The sequence below is a fragment of the Emys orbicularis genome, chromosome 10 (assembly GCF_028017835.1).
Source record: "Emys orbicularis isolate rEmyOrb1 chromosome 10, rEmyOrb1.hap1, whole genome shotgun sequence".
NCBI lineage: Eukaryota > Metazoa > Chordata > Testudines > Emydidae > Emys > Emys orbicularis.
This window is the reverse complement of record NC_088692.1, coordinates 20088768-20108808: the sequence shown is the minus strand read 5'-3', so window position 1 is coordinate 20108808 and position 20041 is coordinate 20088768. Positions and strand designations below refer to the sequence as shown.

Sequence of the window (20041 nt, the reverse complement as noted above, 5' to 3'; positions counted from 1 at the left end):
TGTAGCCCTTGCCACAGTTCCACTGCTGAGTTATTAAATATGCAGGTGCCCATTTTCAGAGGTAGGGTGAGCTGCAGAAAAGGAAAAAGCAGCTAATGTGACAATAAAAATATACAGATTAGGTCTGCATGGTACAAAAAGCACTGATAGGAGAGGTCACCTGGTAGGGCATTATAATGGAGGTTATTTATTCTGCAACACTGTGCATTGAAAGGTGTCTGTGACTGATGGCAGTTTGGTGCATGGGCTAAATATCTGTGCCTCAAGCAGATGCATGAAGCCCCAAGCAAAGGGCTGTACTACATCTTTCACAGGTGGTTTATCTAGACCCACAAATAAATGTAACAAGTATGTATGGTCCTGATGTGCTTTTTCTGTTTCTGCAGGATGGATGACATCCAGCTGTGCAAGGACATCATGAACCTTAAACAGGAGCTGCAGAATTTAGTAGCAATTCCAGGTAATTTCTATGCCAACTTTACAAAGTGCTTTGAAAAACAGAAACCCTTCTAGGGGCCAGATAACTGCAACCCCAAGCCAGGTGCAATCCCTCTCCCTGTCATTTCCATCCCTCTCCATGTGTTTCCTGCACTTTGCTCTCTTTTCTAATGTCTTTATTTTCTCTCAGGTTCTGTTTGGTCTTCCTTCTGCTCTCTATTTTTCTGAAATTCTTTGCTGTATTTCATCTGCCCCTTCTGATGGCCAGGACTGCAAATATCACTCCAACAAGCTGAATTATTCCAAGATTCTTTCAATCCCTTGAAAATCTTATGAGAACCACTGTTGACACACTATGTTGACACATTATGTGAGGGAGAGTGTGCTGAAGAATGGAAAATGTTGATAGATATGGAACACCTGGTGGTGGTCTGATGGGAAATTAAACCTTGGATATGGGTTTTTGTGTGTTTCCTAGAGATAGTAATTAATTGTTGCTCCCTATAAGCCAAGCTATAACCTAAGAAAACAGCTGAAAGTATGGGGCTTTCCAGAGAGGGGTGAGGAAAAGGTCTAGTCCATGTTTACCTGAATCTTTAGGGCCTGATCCTAAATTCTCAACAGCTTCATTGCTCCAAGCATGTGCAGAATCCTCCTTGGGCACAGTCCTGGAGTCCTTACTCAGTAAAAACTCCCACTGAAATCAATTGATAACTTTCTTTTAGTAAGGACTTCACAGGTTGGCCTCCTTGTTATTTTAGCTCAGCTACTCCTCCTGTTACTTTTCAAAATACTGAGCCACCATCTTATTCCAGAAAAGGAACCTAGGGCTTGACCCTACAATCATTTACTTCTATGATAAGCCCTGGGTATGCTCTGTTGACTCCAGTGTATCTGTGACCAAAAGCAGAATTTGGCCCATTCCCATTGATTTTACTGTACACCCCATCTTATCAATTCATGCCAAACCTTCAATTCCTCACTGTATCCTGGCTATACATTCTGTGAATCTGTTAGTCAACATAGTGTTATTCAGCAGCTGAGATTGGGGGGTGTACGTTATTTTTACCACCTTTTGATCAACCTTTATTCATTCTCTATTAAACTTTTTTAAAGGATTGTGCAATTGCTGACATAAGCATGAGTGCAAAATCAGTGTCACACTCACACATACAGAACCAAAGAACCTGAAATACTCTTCGCCTGTTCCTAGTCACTGATCTTTCACTCCACAATGAAAGCTTTGCAGGGTTTACCTCTCTCTCACCCATGAATCTACTTACTGTAGGCAGAGGTGATCTGGTTGCCAAGAGGGATGGCAAAGGGTTTTGATCCAGAAAATGAGATTAGTTCCACTGCAGTACATGGGAACTATTAGAAGGGTGGGGGTTTACCAGAGCATGGCTACTCGTCTTTTAATAAAGTAATGAAATGGCCTTGTATCATTCAGATGAACATAATTTCCTCTGGGACAGAACTTTGGCTAAGAAGTTATAATTAGATATGAAATCTTCCATGAGCCTTTGAAAAAGAACAATACAGCCCACCTAGAATGGCTTAAATAAAAATTAACAACCTCAGGTGGAGCTGAATCCCGTGTTTGCATTTTCAGTTAATCTTAAATAAAAAAATGTAGTAATGCTAATTAGGATTGTGTCCAGTGGATACTAGAACTCAGTGAAGCAAACCGTTCCTGTAATGACATGAGATATTTTAATAAGAATAATGTGTGCATTGACAGATGTTTTCTTTACCATAACAATTTGTCCTGTTAACCCCATGCTGTATTATTAAATGGAGCAGATTTGCTTTCCCTTGGCAGGCTCTGGGATAATGCATCAGTGTATTCATGACCCTGTGAACACTGTGTACACTGGATCTAGATTCCACAGCAAGGTTCTCTACGTAAGTTCTGCAGCATAGTGTAATGCCATGTCCCTGTGTGGGTCATCAGTAGAGGGGACTGAACCTAAGACTTCTGCATCTAAATATATGAGTGTCTACTGCCCAAGCTAAAAGACTCATCTTTGTCAGCCAAGAGCGTAGCAGGCTTTCATATGTGCACTAGACACCACTAGAAGGAGACAGTGCCACATTGTGTGAGGGCAGTTACAACAGCCTTGCTGAATTCAGCAATGAGCTAGAAACTCTGAGGAAGGGTGAAATGCCTAGAAATGCGTTAAGAAAATTAGCCTTTTATTTTTTAAATCAAATTATATGCAACAATATAAAATTGATACTGAGGTCAGAATGGTTTTAAATCAGCCTTGCACTCGCTTTGTACAGGTGGAAATGACTTGGCAAGGTGCAAGGTCACAGAGAATCAGGGCTGAGAGGAAAAATCTTGCCCCCTTGTGTGCCAGCTGAAAGTGGAGTTGTCTGGAACTCAATAGCCCATCTTGATTTACAGAGCATAATTGTAATCTTGAATGGGGATTTCTGGCAGCACAAAATCTCCCATAAGTGGAGAGAGAGTCCTCCCTCCTCCCCCCCCCACCCCCATTTGAACTCAATCCTCCTGGTCCCTTGGTGTAGGGGACATTTTGGAGTAGGAAAGGGTGGCTGGCACACACACTGCAACTATCTTTGCTGGTGTAATGCCCACTGGTGGGATGGTGGAGGTGTTACACAAGAGCTCTGCTTAGAGCAGGACTGAGGTTGCTCTAAGTTTTATCAGACTGAAGTGGTTCCCTGACTGTCCCCAAGATCATACGTGTGAGGGGAAGAAGAGGTAGCAGAAAGTCACTGTTGCCACGTACATCCCCAGTCTGCTAAGCACTCCTGTGGTGCGCCTGGGATTTTGGCCCCTCAGGCAGTGCTTATATGAGAGGTGGGAGAAGAGAAAGGTTTGCAGTACCAGCAAAAAACAGTTTTTTAAAATTGAGCTGGTTTGCTGAGGGACACTCTTTAAACACTGTCTTACCAAAGCTGCTGCTCCCATTTTAAGCACCTGGGGCCTAAGCATAAGTTATTAAAAACTCTTAAATAGACTTCCAGAACAACACTGATTCACAATTGTTGCTTACATGTACAAACATGCCTCATACAAGCCAATAAGTACAACTACGCCAGAAGTACGTACAGGGCCTATAGTACCTTTCAGAAATAATTTACTTTTACCCAACCATTAGGGCGGGTTTTGAGTCTTCTAGTTATTTGTCCTTTATCTTTCCACCTATCACTGTGAGAAAAACTTCACAGCTAGCAAACAAGGTAAAAGAGAAGAAAAAACCTTGTCAGAAATGAAACAGCAGATCAGTCATAAAATAGGAAGCTGATCATACCTACATTTCCCTCTCTGAGCCCAGTAGACAAATAGCAGCATTTCTCAGTGGACTAAGAACCTTTCCACATTTCATGCACATCTAACAAAATACATTCATGTTTCTTCTTTTTTTCTTCTTGACATTATCTCAGCTACTTTTGCACCAGACAATTCCTCCAATATTTTGCTAACACACGTATGGGATGAATAGTACCCAATGGGGAATAATTCAAGCAGAGTTTATTTTAAGGTAACCTTTGCAAAGGATTGTGAATGCTGCATAGATAACAAGTAAGAATGATCTACTCTTACTAGTGTTCCTGTAGCCAACCCTCTCATTTAAACATCTGTTTACTTATACTTAGGACTACTTTTTCCTAGAAACACTCTCCCACAGCTTAAATTACAAAATCTTAATTAAGTAAAGTTTAATGTACAGTAGTTCTTTCTTAGACCTTAGCACACTGTGCACAACGTGACACCCAGCAATCCTTTCTCAGAGTCATATTTGCATATTTGACTATTTAGCATTTATTTCCAGCCATGCCAGCTGTTGGCAAATTCACTACAGAATATTTGAGTATTAAGAGCAAGCAATGGGATTAATAAATATAGGGCTGTTGGCCTTTGCACAGAACTAAATGCTAGCACTGGGATTTTCTCAGCCTAGAGAAACATGGACTAAAGCAATCGTCATGCCTTTCGTGTATATTTTGACTGTGCTGTGTGTGAGCCAGCTCCTGCTCCCATTGGTTTCAATGGACATAGTTGCACTGACTTAAATGGGAACAGGAGCAGGCTTTTGGTAAAAGGAGATAGCTGAATAAGGACTGTAGGACCCAGCCCTAACACTCAATCTGCATTTACTTGTCAGCAGATCCCCAAAAGGGTGGGGTGGGGGGACAATCTGCATGTGAGCTTGTCCCCACAGCCCTCTCCCCTTTCAGACCTGGCCTTCCATAAGTGGATCCATGTGTTTTGATCCCACTGATGGCTCTTCACCTGGAGATAGAGAAGATGGTGGTGTTGTAACAATTGGAGCATAGCAGGCCTGCTCCAGTGGTGAGTCCAAGTGAGGAAAGTGGATGGAAGCTTATGAATGGTTCAGTCATCTGTATTAACAAATGGTGATGGAAAAAGGTAACAAAAGTCCAACTGCGACTATTACGTAAGATTGTTTAAACAAATTAGTAAAAGTGAAAAACAGAAAGACTAAGTTAATCTAAACAAAAGGGCTTTACTGATATAATTCAAAGACTGTGTTGAGACCATACCTGGTAAACAAGAAGAGTGTTGTACTGGAAGTTAATGGACTATATGTGATATGTCAGAAGTTAGGTCTGATGGTGAACAAATAATGAGAGGATGGACTATTCTGTCCGTTAACCCCTTTTCAGAGGTCTTAAAAAGAGACTTTTGGGGCTGAGGACCTGTGAACTGGCAGGAAATTCCTGAAGGAGGGGAAAGGCCTGTAGGCCTCCATCCTACTCCCCTCCAGGGACTTCGTCCTTCACCTGTGGCCCCAGAAGGTTACTGCATCATCTTCAAGTCCAGACCTTGGCACTTCCTCAGGGTCACGTGGTCATCACCACTCCATAAACCAGAGACACGTGAGATCCTGATTATTTCGCCTTCCCTTGCGTGTTCCCCTTTCTTCACCACTCTTTTCCTCCTATCTTCTCGCTCTCTTGGCTTTCCATCTGATTTGATCTTGAGATCAGTTGTAGCACATGGCACCAGCACAATCAGATATGAGAGCTCATCCAGCTCTAGCCAGCTCTGCCCAGCCTGAGATAGACCAGTAGGAGAGGAGCCAAATCAACCAGATGACACCCCAGACCAGGAAATAAACCAGAGCTCAGAGCAGTGCTGTTGTGGCAGATTTGCCAATCCAGAGCATCCGTCTGTGACTGACCTGCTTCTGGGAATTCGCCATCAACAAAAGCTGTATTTTCTCCACCTTTACTATCGTGTTTCTTCTTCCCCTCCTGTCGGTTGGTCAAAAGCAGAAAAAATGTCCATCCTTCACAATGCTGTTTAATGTTGGACAGTGACAGAGTCATGCTAACACTGCTGACTCTTCAGGCCCATTTATTCCATCTCAATTGATGTAACAGTGTCATAATGGCTGCTGCTCCCTACCTTCCAGGATGGGAGAGGGAGGCTGGCTCATTGCAGCATGGTCCAGCAGTCGTCAGTTTTAAGTATCCTTTTTTATTTTTGCTGCTGGACATGTTAAGATTAAGCGTTCATTGACATTATGCCCAAATTCCCCCCCCCCATGCCCATTTTAGGTAACAATAAGGAATCTTTGAAGCACCGACAGAATTTGATAACAACATGCACACTTAATCTTTTGAATAAAAGATATTATTTTCATACAAAACTAAAAATATTTCTCGTGAAAAACAAAGTAGCCTTGTTGTGCATTACAAATTGTTTATTTCCTCTTTCACTGGCAAACCATAACTTACAGTTCTCCAAGGAATAATGATTTTCCAGCTCTGAAAGCCAACTTTCAAAATGCCTTTATCTCATTTTTTAAAGATGTGGATTTATTGCAGAAATTTCCAGTGGGAAATGCAGCTGGAGCCCTTGGGCACATCATTAAGCTGCAATAAACAACTCTTTTCAAATGTCTGGATTTTTTAGACGTATTAGGAGCCCTTATAAATTTGGTCAATAAACAAGATATATTGAATGCATCCCACTGTAGGTGTGTCCCAATATACTTGACTCAATTTGATGTTTCTCTGAGCTCAGTTCCACAACTCCATTACTGAAAACAAAAATTCTTGATTTAATGTGAAGCTTTTTTTTTCTGCTCATAAAGATTTTGAATTCTTTAAGGAAATGTATTGGCTAGGATTAGCCTCTAGCTTTCCCATCACTGCTCCACTTGCTCAGTTTTAGCCCTAGGGAGTTTTGTCTTAACTATATTTGTTTTATACCTTTGAACTATATCTCCCCTAAGCCCTCATATTTACAATTTTAGCATGTGACAGCCAAATCTATCATTCAACAGAAACGATCATTTTCAGACAATCTAGTCATGATAATGGTCTAGTCTGGTTTTGCCTGATTAACTAGGACAATATTGATTACACTGACTTTTGAAATTTTGGGTTAATAATAGTTTTATTTAGCTCCACTATAATGTAATAATTCTAGTGCCTGACTTTTATCAAAGTTGATGTTTTGATGCTGCTGTATGTACCAAATTACAATGGGAGAGGCAGAGCTGTCACATAGGTTGCTCCATCTTATCTGAGGCCTGATCACATTCCCATATTAAGTGAATGGGAGTTTTGCCATTATTCTAATGGAACTGTGCCCTTACTTAAAAATGCTCTTCTTAAGGAGATTAGGAAAATAAACTCTAAATGGTGCCATGGAGGGATTTCTAGATTGAAAATTTACCAAAGGTTCTGAACTCATGAATGTTTTATTATTAATATCACAGTAGAGCTATTGTGCTAGGCACCGTGCAAACATGCAGCAAGAGACAGTCCCTGCCCTGAAGGGCTTACACTTTACATAGACAAGACAGCCAAAGAGTGGCAGGGGAAATAGAGATACGGTGACTAGAGCTGGTCAGGAATTTTCTATTGGAATGAGTTTCCAACAGAAAACAGCCTTTTGGTAAGATTGAAATTTTTCATTTTGCCAAAAGATTGAAATTTTGCCGAAAATTTGATTTTCCATTAGGAAAATTGAAATGATGGCTCCTCATCTGCCCACCTGGAAGGCTCTTGTCAATTTCACTTTCTGCCTAAGGGAAAAGCAGGTGGCTGAGCACCCTGGCTCTCCAGCAGCCAGGCTGTGCAGAGCCTGGGTGCGCAGCCTCTGGCAGCCTGCCTTAAAGACTCTTGTAAATTTCTCTTTCTGCCTGCAGGGGGAAACTGAAGTTGCCGAGAGCCTTCCAGGGAGGTACCCAAAAAGATTCCCCTGTAATTCTCCCCAAACGATATTTTTCTGGAAATCCCTTCCCATGAAAATTTTGCACTTTTAACTTTTCATCCTGATTTGGGAAAAATGGAAAAACATGTTTTTCAAAACATGAAGATTTTTCACAGTCGGAGATTTCTGTTTTCTGGCTAGTCATAACAATGATTTGTCCAACACCACATTGCAGCTCAGTGGCAGTGCAGGTTGCCAAACTCACATCTCCTGATACCCACTCCAGTGTCCTAGTGGTAGGACAGCTGGGCAACCAGCTGTGGCTGGAACAGGTGCTGGAGCAGGAGCAGGAGCAAGCACAGGCTGAAGCCAAGGTCAGAAACAGGAGCATCCTGGAGCAGAAGCAGTCTGTCAGAATAACCAGGTAGCAGGGAGCATCCTCAAAAAGGTAGCAACATTGGACTGCATTGCCTTGCTTTCATTAGGAGCCTACATACCTGCCTTGGGGTCACCTTTCTAGATCCTGGCTTATGGACTGGCTGGTCTTTAGGACTTGCCAATAATTATCTCAAATGAACACAAGAACACAATTTACTGATTAACCTTATATATTTGCACTGAAAAAAATGTTTCCCTTTCTCACTATATCCATTCACTCCTGACCCTTTCTGTAAAGAGTGGATTGTTGCCTTGTGGTTTCAGGAGAAGCAGGGAAGAATGTTTACCAAATAATAAAATGTCTCAAATATTATGGCCTGGAAAAGTATCACCCTGGATCATGCCCTGCTCTCACCTACTGTAAATCTGGACAAAGGCCATTGACTTTCATTGGTCAAATGTTGTTAGAAATCTGAGTACCTAACCCTTGTCTTATTCTTTCTGTTTTTGATCAGAAAAAGAAAAAACAAAAATGCAGAAACAAAGAGAGGACGAATTGATTCAGAAGATCCATAAACTGGTGCAAAAAAGAGATTTTCTTGTAGATGATGCAGAGGTGGAGAGATTAAGGTAAGGATTGAAAGTGCCTGAATTTGTTTCAGAGACTTGGCAGGCCGAATAGAGTACCTGATATTATTCTCATTCTAGTGACAAAATTTCTATTGACTTTGGTGTCTTCAAACATTGCATGAGGCTAAAAGCCTCTCTCTGGGACCACATGAAATGCATTCAAACTGGATCACTATGTCTCTTTCTCTCCCTATTCCATAATTTTACTTAATCTTCTGCTCATGGCTACAGAGGATTAATGTCCCTTTGAATTTATTACAAGAAAATATCTGAGGCCTTTACTGTTATGAAAAGAGCTGGGCTAGACCCACTCAGGCTGGTCTACACTAAAAATTAGATTGGCCTAGCTATGTTGCTCAGAGCTCAGAAAAAGTTTGCACCTTGAACACCGCAGTTATGTTGACCCAACTCCTGATGTAGACACAGGTAGGTGATCAGAAGAATTCTTCCATCGCCCTAACTACTGCTTCTCAGGTTATATTCCCACAGTAGAAACACTACAGCAGCATAGCTCTGGTGCTACAACTGCACCACTGTAATTCTGTAGAACAGACACCACCTACTACAGCGATGGAAGAGGTTCTTCTGTCCCTGAGAGGCAGTAGCTAGGTCGATGGAAGAATTCTTTCATTGACCTAGTGCTGCCTATACTGGGGCTTAGATCAGCTTAACTACATATCTCATGGGTGTGAATTTTTCACATCCTAAGTGATGTTGGTCAAGCTAACTTTCTAGTGCAGACCAGCTCTCAGAGAGATGGAAGGAAAAACCTTTTCCATCAATGTAAAAAATGTCTACACTATGTCGCTAGAGTGGCACAGCTGCAGTGCTGTAGCTGTGCTGCTGTAGTATAGACATGGACTTAGGGCTAGTCTACTCTTGAAACACTCCAGCAGTACAGCTGCAGTCCTGTAGCTATGCCACTGTAGCATTTCAGTGGAGCCACTCACTACTGTGATGGGAGGAGTTCTCCCATCACTGTAGTTAATTCACCTTCCTGAGAGGCAGAAGCAGAAGAATTCTTCCATCGACCTAGCGCTGTCTACACTGAGGGATAGGTTGACTTAACTATGTTGCTCAGAGGTGTGGGTTTTTCACACCCCTGGGTGACGTAGCTAGGTTGATTTAACTTTTGCGTGTAGACCTGGCCTTAGATAGGGGAAGTAAACTTGAAAGAGAATTCTAACAAGAAATGATTTTCATACATGTATAAACTGGTCTTTGCACATACATAATGCTCATGTTATTATTATTAATTATTTGTATTACAACACATAGATGCTCCAACCAAAATTGAGGTGTAATAAACATGGTAATGACAGTTTGAGTCCCAAGGAGCTTAAAGTCTAAGTAGCTCAGACAGGCAAAGGGTGGGAAGGAAAAGAGAGGTGAAAAGATTTGCCCCAAATCAAGCAGGAGATCAGCAGCTGAGCTGAGAATAGAACCCTGACTCCTAGGCCTGGTCTAAGCTGAAAAGCTACGTTGCTCAGGGTATGAAAAATCCATACCTCCAAGTGACATAGTTAAGCCGACCCAACCTCTAGTGTAGACAGTGCTAAGTCGACAGAAGAATTCTTCTGTCAACCTAGCTACCACCTCTCAGGGAGGTGGATTACCTATGTCGACAGGAGAGCCCCTCCTGTCAGTCTAGATAGTGTCTTCTCTGAAGCACAATGGCAGTGCAGCTGCAGCTGTGCCACTGTAGCATTTCAAGTGCAGATAAGCCCTTAGTTCTGTGTATGAAGCATCATCTGTAGCCAGAGAATATAAAGGCCTCAAAAAAGCCATTCTACTAGACTACTGAAAATACACTCAATACAGTTGGAAATGCATTAGTGCTCTCTATTGCTCACGTGCAACATTTATTGGTACTTTTACTTTAATAAATCTGATTTTTCTACACTAAACTGAAATACTTCTTAATCAATATGCACTTTAATATTGAAAAAATGGAATAATAATGAAAATTCCATGAATGCTAAAGGCTAGCAAAGTGATGTTAATTTCCTTAAGGCCTGATCCTGCCATCCTCACACAACCACAACACTAGTTGACTTCAATGAGAGTTCTCGTAGCATGAGCCAATAAAATCAAAATCTTCACTTAGGCTTTTAAACATAGAGAGCATTATAACACACCATAATGTTCCTTTGCTATTTTTTCTAGAAGGAGCCTAGTTTAGTGGTTAGAACAGGGGTGGGCAAACTTTTTGGCCGGAGGGAGACATCTGGGTGGGTAAATTGTATGCAGGGCCAAGAATGTAGGGCTGGGGCAGGGGGTTGGGGTGCGGGAGGGAGTGCGGAGTGCAGGAAGGGGCTCAGGGCAAGGGGTGCAGGAGGGGGCTCAGGGCAAGGGGTTGGAGTGCAGGAGGGGTGTGGGGTGTGGCAGGGGGCTGGGGCTCAGGGCAGGGAGTTGGGGTGCAGGAGGTGCAGGGTGCAGCAGGGGGCTCAAGGCAGGAAGTTAGGGGGCTCAGGGTAGGAGGCTGGGGTGCAGGAGGGATTCAGGGTGCGTGCTCCGGTCTGGCACTGCTTACCTCGAGCGGCTCCAGGATGGCAGCAGCATGCAGGGGGGCTAAGGCAGGCTCCCAGCCTGCCCTGGCCCCGTGCAACTCCCGGAAGTGGCCAGTATGTCCGGCAGTGGCTCCTGGGAGTGGGGTGGAGCAGGCAGCTCAGCCACGCACTGCCCTCACCTGCGGGTACCACCCCCAAAGGTCCAATTGGCCACAGTTCCCCGTTCCCGGCCAATGGGAGCTGCGGGGGGTAGTACCTGCAGGCGGGGGCAGCCCACAGATCCCTCTGCCCTCCCCTCCCCCAGGGGCCACAGGGACATGGTGCCGGCTGCTTCCGGGAGTGGTGCAGGACCAGGGCAGGCAGGGAGCCTGCCTTAGCGCCACTGTGCCATGGGGCTGGCAATCCCGTGGGCCAGATTTAAAGCCCTGATGGGCCGGATCCGGCCCGCAGGCCGTAGTTTGCCCTCCCTTGGGTTAGAAGGTGGGAATTGGGATTACAGACAATTGGGTTTGGTTTTTAGTTTTGACATTGATTCGCTGTGTGACCTTTTCAAGCCATTTAACTTCTCTGTGCCTTGGTTTTCCTACCGATATAGGCCCTGATTCACCAAAGCATGTGCTTTACTTAAGTGCTTTGCTGAATGAGGGGCATAGTGGGGCTAATATTTGCCTGTCTCTCAGGATTAAGCAGTGAGCATTAGAATGAAATCCCAGTCCCACTGAAGTCAATGAGAGTTTTGCCACTGACTTCAATAGGGCCAGGATTTCTCTCTCAATTCATTAAGTTTCTAATGAGCTTTGAGATCTTTAGATGAAAAGTGCTAAATAAGAGCAAAGAAGTATTACTGCTATTAATAATATTCTTATGGATCTTGCCTTTACACAAGGGACTGTTTCTCTTAGTTATGTAGAAATTGCTGCTTTTTCTTCTACAACTTTTTTTCCCCTTTCTCTTTTTGCACCAACAGAGAGCAAGAGGAAGACAAGGAGATGTCTGAATTCCTGCGGATCAAATTAAAACCCTTAGACAAAGTAACACGATCTCCTGCCAGTGAGTTTAACATTTAAAAACAAATGGGAAAGAAAAAAGTCTTTGAAAAACTCTGGCAAGGAAGGGGATAGATTTTCAAAGGCACAGAGGGCAGCTAGACACCCAACTCCCACTGAAAGTCAATGAGAGGTGGGCTTTTGCTCCCAATTATGTCTCTGAAAATTTTCCCAAAACAGCTTAGACCAAAATGAACTAATATAAAAATATAAAATTCCCCCCAAAAAACATGAAATGCCAGCTTCTGTTTCTAGCCATTTCGGCTGAGATTTTGAAAATCACCTAGTGAACTTGGATTTCCAATTCTCATCAACATTAAATCCATATGTGCTAGGTGGCACCTCTCTTGATAGTAAAAATAATGTGTTTTTCAATCATGTTAGTTCAATCAACTGAGATTAAAAAAATCCTGTTAAAATGCAGATTAATGTGCTTGAAACCATTTTATCTGGCTGCGTTTCCACCTATGAGGAGTCTAGAGTTTTAACTACTGCTAGCACGACTTCCTACGTGATAGTGACAGTTAGTCTATATCTTAATGATGGTTAACTGGGCTTTTCAGTCAGATAAAGCCAGCTTGCATGAGCTAACACAATTGAAAGACCCACCCTTTTGTCTATCAAGACAGGAACTACGCAGGTTGGAAGGTATCTTGAAAGTCTTATACACTACAATACCGTATGTACTAGGGATATGGGTGTAATATGCTCTAGGTTTCTAGACAGGACTTTGTAACAACCCAAGAAGGGACTGCTATCAGAGAAGTCTTCCTGGGCTTTACACTAAGCCCAGTGCATGTAATTGAATAGTATGTAAAGAGGAACTGGAGTAAAGCATGAAGGTTCTGAGTGTCTGACAAAACCATATAAGTTGGGCACCATCATTACCTACAGAAACCACATAAGGAAGATATGAAGGAGACATTTAATTACTGAGAAGTCTGGCTATTTTAAAATGTACCATAGTTTCAATGGAAATACAATCAATCAAGTGCCAGCCACTGATGTTCTTCCTGAGTCCAACAAAGGGAAAGTGCTGTTGTCAGGATTCTCTCCCCACTCTGAACTCTAGGGTACAGATGTGGGGACCCACATGAAAGATCCCCTAAGCTCATCTTTACCAGATTAGGTTAAAAACTTCCCCAAGGCACAAATTCTTCCTTGTCCTTGGAACGGTATCACTGCCACCACCAAGTGAGTTAGACAAAGATTTAGGAAAAGGACCACTTGGAGTTCCTGTTTCCTCAAACTATCCCCCCAAGCCCTTCACCCCCTTTCCTGGGGAGGCTTGAGAGCAAACAAGGTGAGCACAGACCAGCCCCTTGGGTTTTTAGGACACTAAAAACCAATGAGGTTCTTAAAAGCAGAACTTTATTATAAAGGAAAAGTAAAAGCAGCACCTCTGAGAATCAGGATGGAAGGTAATTTTACAGGATAATCAGATTCAAAACACAGAGGATTCCCCTCTAGGCAAAACTTTAAAGTTACAACAAACCCCCTCCCCCCCCCCCGAAAAAACAGGAATAAACCTCCCTCTTAGCCTAGGGAAATTCACAAGCTAAAACAAAAAGATAATCTAATGCATTTCCTTCCTTACTTTCAATTTCTAATCTTAGATGCTTAGTTCAGGTATGGCTTTAGGAGATGTATTTTCCCTGCCCTGGTTTCTCGCTGTCCCAGAGAGAACACACAAAGAGAGCACAAAACAAAAACCTTCCCCCACAGATTTGAAAGTATCTTCTCCCCTTTTGGTCAGGTGCCAACCAGGTTATTTGAGCTTCTTAACCCTTTACAGGTAAAGGAGGGGTTTTATGCTACCCGTAGCTGTATGTTTATGACAGCTGTATATGAACATTCCAAATCCACAGACTCTCCCACTAGCCCAAAGATTTATCCCTTTTCAGCATCCTGGCTTATTATACACATTGGGAGATATTGAGGATAACATTGACCAATGTCAGTGCCAGCAACATTTTTATTCAGCAGAGAACAATCCAGGCTGACAAGCAAGTATTGTGAGCATCTGAAATATGGCACCCTGGAATCTCACAAAGTAGAGCCATTGAGGAAAGTAGAAATCTGAGAAGGAGTCCAAGGAATCAGTGGATACTATCTGGCAGCCCTGGAGACTGAAGTGCCCACTCATTACCCTACTGTAACAGAACACTTCAGTCTCCAGGGCTGCCAGATAGTATCCACTGATTCCTTGGACTCCTTCTCAGAGTAGTGGGTGTTGTCTGGGGTTCCCTACTTGGTTTCCCCTTTCTTGTTCCCTCATTTTAACCATATGATTTACACCTAAATCCCCCATTTTCAGTTCGATATCTGGATTCTGCAGCCCCTCTCTCACCTGAGTGGGCAAGCCTTCTGTTCCTTTGGTGGGATCAGTCATCACATAGGCTGGTATCTTTCAACATCACTAAGAACATTGTTCAAAGAATGTAAAATAAACTCGGTCTAGAAGGTAGGCCTGTGTGATACTGCAGGATACTGTGTGATGAAAGCAGAAGGAAATAGTTTGGTCTAACTCTAGATTTTAATGGTGTCCTGTTCTGAATGTCACAGGTACCCCAGCAGAAAAGAAGGCAGAACCTCCTCCAAGCAAGCCCACCGTCGCCAAAGCAGGAATAGCTATTATTAAAGATTGTTGTGGGGCCACGCAATGCAACATCATGTAGCTCCAGTCTCTCTACCAATTCTGTCTTTTTTTCAAATGTTTTCATTGGATAAAACAGTAGGGTGAAAGGATTTTAAAGCATCCTGATAGTTGAATCAAGAAATACTGTAAACATTACAGTAATGTACTGAATGTACCAATGGTGAATCCTTCACTATTGCATGGATCACTCAATGCGCATGCTTAAAATAAAGGAATATATATATAGCAGCTGTCCAATGACCAGAACAGATAGGTAAAAATAGCTGAAAAGACAAATACAACTCTGTGGCAAAAGTGAATTAGAAAAGTGTATATTTTACCAAATAATGTTTAAAATAGCGGTTTTAAAAATTCAGCACTTTGTAGGATTTGTTATACACCTTTTTTCCCTTGGCAAATTTCATTCAAACGTATGCCAAGGTCTGAATATAAAAATGTCCTGTCTTGGCTATTTTTCAAAATGAAACCTTAGAGTAGCGATACTGTATATAGTGCAACCAATAGATGAAGCAAATTTAGTACAACTGGTGTTGCATACAAAATATTTATTGAACTAGTACGACATTTGACTACTTTGCTGTGTAGTTTCATTTCCAGTTCTTCACAGGGAACAGATAAGAACAACAAAGATCCTGCTCATTGGCTTGTATTTTATTATGGCATTTCAGTGACCCTGTGGTCAAATGTCCTATGTGGCTTTTAAACAACCCAATTCAAATGGAGTTTACCTGTCCATTTGGAAATTGGTTTCTGCTAAATTCTTAGTAGGCACAGCTATAGTTTTTGGTGTAAATTCAAACACTGCATCATTTATTTGCTTGCAAGCCCTCCGCCTTGCAGAGATGCAATAATACTGAGAGTGCAGTCAACTATTAAAACCACAACTAAATGCACTATGAGATTATGTATCACAAGCTCAATAGGTTGCTGTCCACAAGGGGAGAAAAACATGACGGCAGCAGGATCATTTAACTTATGAAGCAGGGTGCTGAAAAGGGCTATTAATCAGATTCTTAACGGCCATGAGAAACATTAGTTGCCAAGTATTATAAAAAGACAATACATCCCCAAATTCTGTCTTCAAGATTAAAAATAATAAACATAAAAGGTGAAGTTTTGGGTACTAAAAAGATAGCAATACATAAAACAGTAGTTTCGAAACTAAGGGAAAAACAATTAGGTCTGATACATTGATGTTTCACGTTTCTATTGGTATGCAGATGAACACGTGTAAAATATAGTTGTCCCTTTACTAGCTGTCAGTAAGATGGTGCATCTGTGTGACTAGTATACCATATTATAGGTGTATGTTGTGATGGGTGTAAGTAGTTAAATGAAGATGTTCTGATGTGAAAACATTGGGCTTTAAAAAAGATAATGGAATGTTCCTAAAAGAAAAAAGTTTTTCAAGCTGAACAACCATTTCTTAATACTGGATAAGCAAAACATTACATATAAACCCACAGGAAATAATAGTTACAGCAGTGGAAGCCAATAAAAATATCAGTGAGTTACGTAACTAAAGGTAGATGTTAAACATTTCTGAAAGAGCTGAAGCAGTGTCTAGTTCAGATTCAGAGATGTAAACATTCAAAATAGTATAAAAACCAAACTGCCTGAGCTGTATTGGTCCAATATGTAGAATTTGCATCTCCAAACAAACCTGTTTCACTGTCACAGACTCTTTTCAAGAACCATACTACAAGAAGACTAAAGAGGAGCAGGCCTAAGAAACAAAGAACATATGTTACTTCAAAATGTATCTTAGGGATCAGAAATAAGGGAGGAAAAAATATTAAAGTTTTCCTCGAGACACCAGCAGCACTTTAAATATTTTAATCAAAGTACTATATGGATGTGCATGTGTGCTGACATATACCTTCAAATTCACCTCTGGAGCGGTCAGAATTTGGTGTATCCAGATTTGGGTCAGGCTGGTTGCAGGGTCAGTACAAAATGTGCATCAAAGCAGAGAATTGTTTATAATCTGAATAAACTTTAAGGAAAATGCACATGAAAAAAAACCAGTCAGACTGTGGACAATCAAATAACGCCCCTGAAGTTTCTGATACCTTCTCATTGCTTTGGACCAGTCCCTCATTCTCTATCATGTGCAGTGTCTTAACAGAAATATTGGATGGTTATAGTATATTATATATATTATTAACAGGGGTGAGGAAGAATGTAAGTAGTGTTAGGAGTGGGACTTGCTCAAGAAGTGTCAAATTTAAGGTCAGAGAGGAATCAGCTATTTCATACAGCTCTTTGTGTATACTGGTGAATCAGGAAAGCTGGGTGTCCTGAATAATAGGCTAATCACAAGGCTGCAACTGATAGAGGGAGAGAGATGACTTGGAGATGGGGGGGGGGGTGTTAGTAGGAGTATTTAGACTTTCTAGTAGATGACTGTCCTTGGCCAAGATAGGAGAGATTGCTGGGGATTCACATCTAGGAAGGTCAGATTCTCTTGAGGGATGGGGAGAAATCAGCAGGATTTTCCAGATGGGAGGTGGGCCTGGACAGCAAATTCAATTAAAAGAGAGTCCCAAAACAGACCTTTGTGCGATTGGGCATTCGTGATTGGGGTACATCTCCACAGTAGTGGCAGTAAAACACCTTATCACAATTAAATTAAAAAGAACAAGCACAGCGAAGAGAGCTAAGCATCTATGAACATGGTTGTAATCAGGCATTTGCAATTTGTGTCTTGAGGGAACAGAACTAAAGTATCAGTAATGAAAGTGATCCTTTCATTTTCAGAATTTACAAATCAGATCAGCTGGAAGGTCTGGTTTACCAGTGAAGTTAGTTTTATCTACTTTTTTATCACGTGGGTTGAGTAAGGCATAGAAGTTGAGTGACTTGTCCAGTGTTAATCAGAGGCTCATTTAGAAGTAGAATCAAGGATCCTGAGGGCCACAAGTCTTGCAATGAATTACTAGACGGTGCATAGTCAGATTTTTCACAGCTTAACTACTCCCCCTGAAGTCAGTGGAGATTTCACCTTTGGACTCCAATCCAAGCAGATTTAGGCTTGGATGCTTGTGCAAATACCACCCATTTTCTTTGAAAACTGGACTCATACAGTATATATTTCAAGTGAGGGTTCATAGCCATTTAGCTCCTCAAAGTTAGTAAGAGTCATGTGGCAAAAACCCATCGCACAATATCTTGGAAACATACTTCCTTCCATGACTACAGCTTTTTAAAAGATACTTAGCTGAAATTTTCAAAAGCGATTAATGATTTTAGATGCCTCAGTTTTGGGGGGCCCCAACTTGAGACATTTAACAGAGCCTGGTTGGTTGGTAATTTCTGAAAATCATGTTGCTTAAGGTGTGTCAAGTTGGGCACCCAAAATCATTAGTCACTTCTGAAAACCGTGGCCATTTATTACCATTTGTATCAAGTTAAATACCAACGCATCAGAAAATCATAGAAGTTCAAGAGAGAAAAGACATGTTAAAACATCAAGTATATCTGTCCAGGGAAAATTGCTCCCTACAGCTACACTAGTTACATTTTGTGAAGGATTTTGCAGTCCCAAAACCCCACTGAAAATGATGAATCTCTACAGCAAAGTAGAGATAAATGTGTTTCCAAATAAACTAAGATGTAGTGTTATCTAAAACATTTGTTACTTTTCTTCAAGCTACCAAGAGCAACGAGTGATTGTGAACTAGAGTAGGATGTACATGTCTTGTGCACAATCTCCTTCCAGAAAAGTTAGGTTAGCTTTGTGCAAAAAAAGAATAATTTTATAAATTCAAATAGTTTGTGAAAGAAATCTGAAGGGCTCTATTCCAATGAAAAAATGCACAATCTCCCACAGATTACACTCCATAGAAATCAGTAAAAAGGAGCCACTTCCATGACTTTTCCCCTCAACTAAGCACTGCAGAAGTATAATTTGCCATGTCCCAGAAAGATGCAGAAACCAACACAATTCCCAGCCCTGTGTTCAACCTCAGTCATTTGCAAGGTGAGGTGGAGAAGGGGACAAGGGCAGTAAAGCCCTCAGTGTCCAGCGGTACCATGCCAAGATTTATTTTTTTATATAGTATATGACATTGGCCCAACAGCAAATCACTGGCTCTTCCTGAATCAGAGATATGGTTTAACAGCAGCCAGGGGAAGAGGTAAAGTCCATCAGAGGCTGCAACAGTCTACATTGACTGGTGTTTTCACTAGGGAATTACATTACCAGTTCTACCTGCATTCCGTTGCTGTGTGCTCTCAAGATCCAGCTATATAGTGGTTCTAAAACAACATACCATGGTGGACCTGAGATAACACGTGGGGAAGGAGGAATGAGGATGAGGTCAAGGAGTATTGTTAGAGGATCCTGCTGCTTTTTCTATATTATTACCACCATTGTTTTTCCAGCTGTAGGAATCACAGCAAAATGGTATGTGCTAATGAATTAAGCGTTTAGTTTATTTTACTCCTATGTTTGGAGTAATAGTGTTCCAGAATTTGTAAGAAATATCTAACAATAACTGATTTTATTATCAGATTAAGTCAACTCATCTTAACTGAATTATAGGAACAGGAGATCAGAAAGATGCAAAGATAAAGAGAGAGACATTTTCCCCCAAATTACAATGAACCAATTCAATCCAACTCCAGAGAAACTTCTCCTACACAACTCTCCTTGTAGGCTGGAAGTGACAATAATATACTAAACCAATATATATTGGATATGTACGATACATATTAAATAGATTACACCATCCAAAGGCTCTCCTTGGCTAATTCTACTAGGAGAACAAGACATTGTTAACTAGTAGCTACTGGTAACTGACACAGTTAACCCTTTCATAGGTGTCACCCTTAACAGAAGGGTATTAATTTTTTTACACATGAATACTTTTAGGCCATCATCCAAACCCACACAATTACATCCTGAACAGAAGTGTATGCAAAAGAGGAAAGTTATGGAATGGCTGTATCTTTTTGTGGTAAATGGAGCCCTATGTGTTTTATTTGGTTGATGCTCAAAAGTTTATATATGATTGTCAAGCTTTGTTCACACTTCATATTTTCCCAAATGGGCTTAAAAGCCTTTCTGCAATCAGTTAAATGGACACAGTCAGTGAGATGTTTCTTTCCTATTTTCCCAATATGTTTATCCGGTTTGACCCTGAGCCATGCTGCTTGGAGTAAAAAAAAAAAAAAAAAAAAAAAATTAACATTGTTTTGAACTAATAAAGTG

General features: G+C 41.4%; 1 protein-coding gene across 1 annotated transcript in view; it reads left to right on the top strand.

The window, feature by feature from the left end:
• The window catches only part of BMERB1 (bMERB domain containing 1), a 107520-nt gene extending 92675 nt beyond the window's left edge, over positions 1 to 14845 (top strand). The window contains exons 3-6 of the mRNA XM_065411629.1: positions 387 to 460; positions 8497 to 8611; positions 12089 to 12171; positions 14733 to 14845. Of these exons, the coding sequence (XP_065267701.1) occupies positions 387 to 460; positions 8497 to 8611; positions 12089 to 12171; positions 14733 to 14845 (385 nt within the window). The remainder of the gene's footprint in view (positions 1 to 386; positions 461 to 8496; positions 8612 to 12088; positions 12172 to 14732) is intronic.
• Positions 14846 to 20041: the final 5196 nt, after the last annotated feature.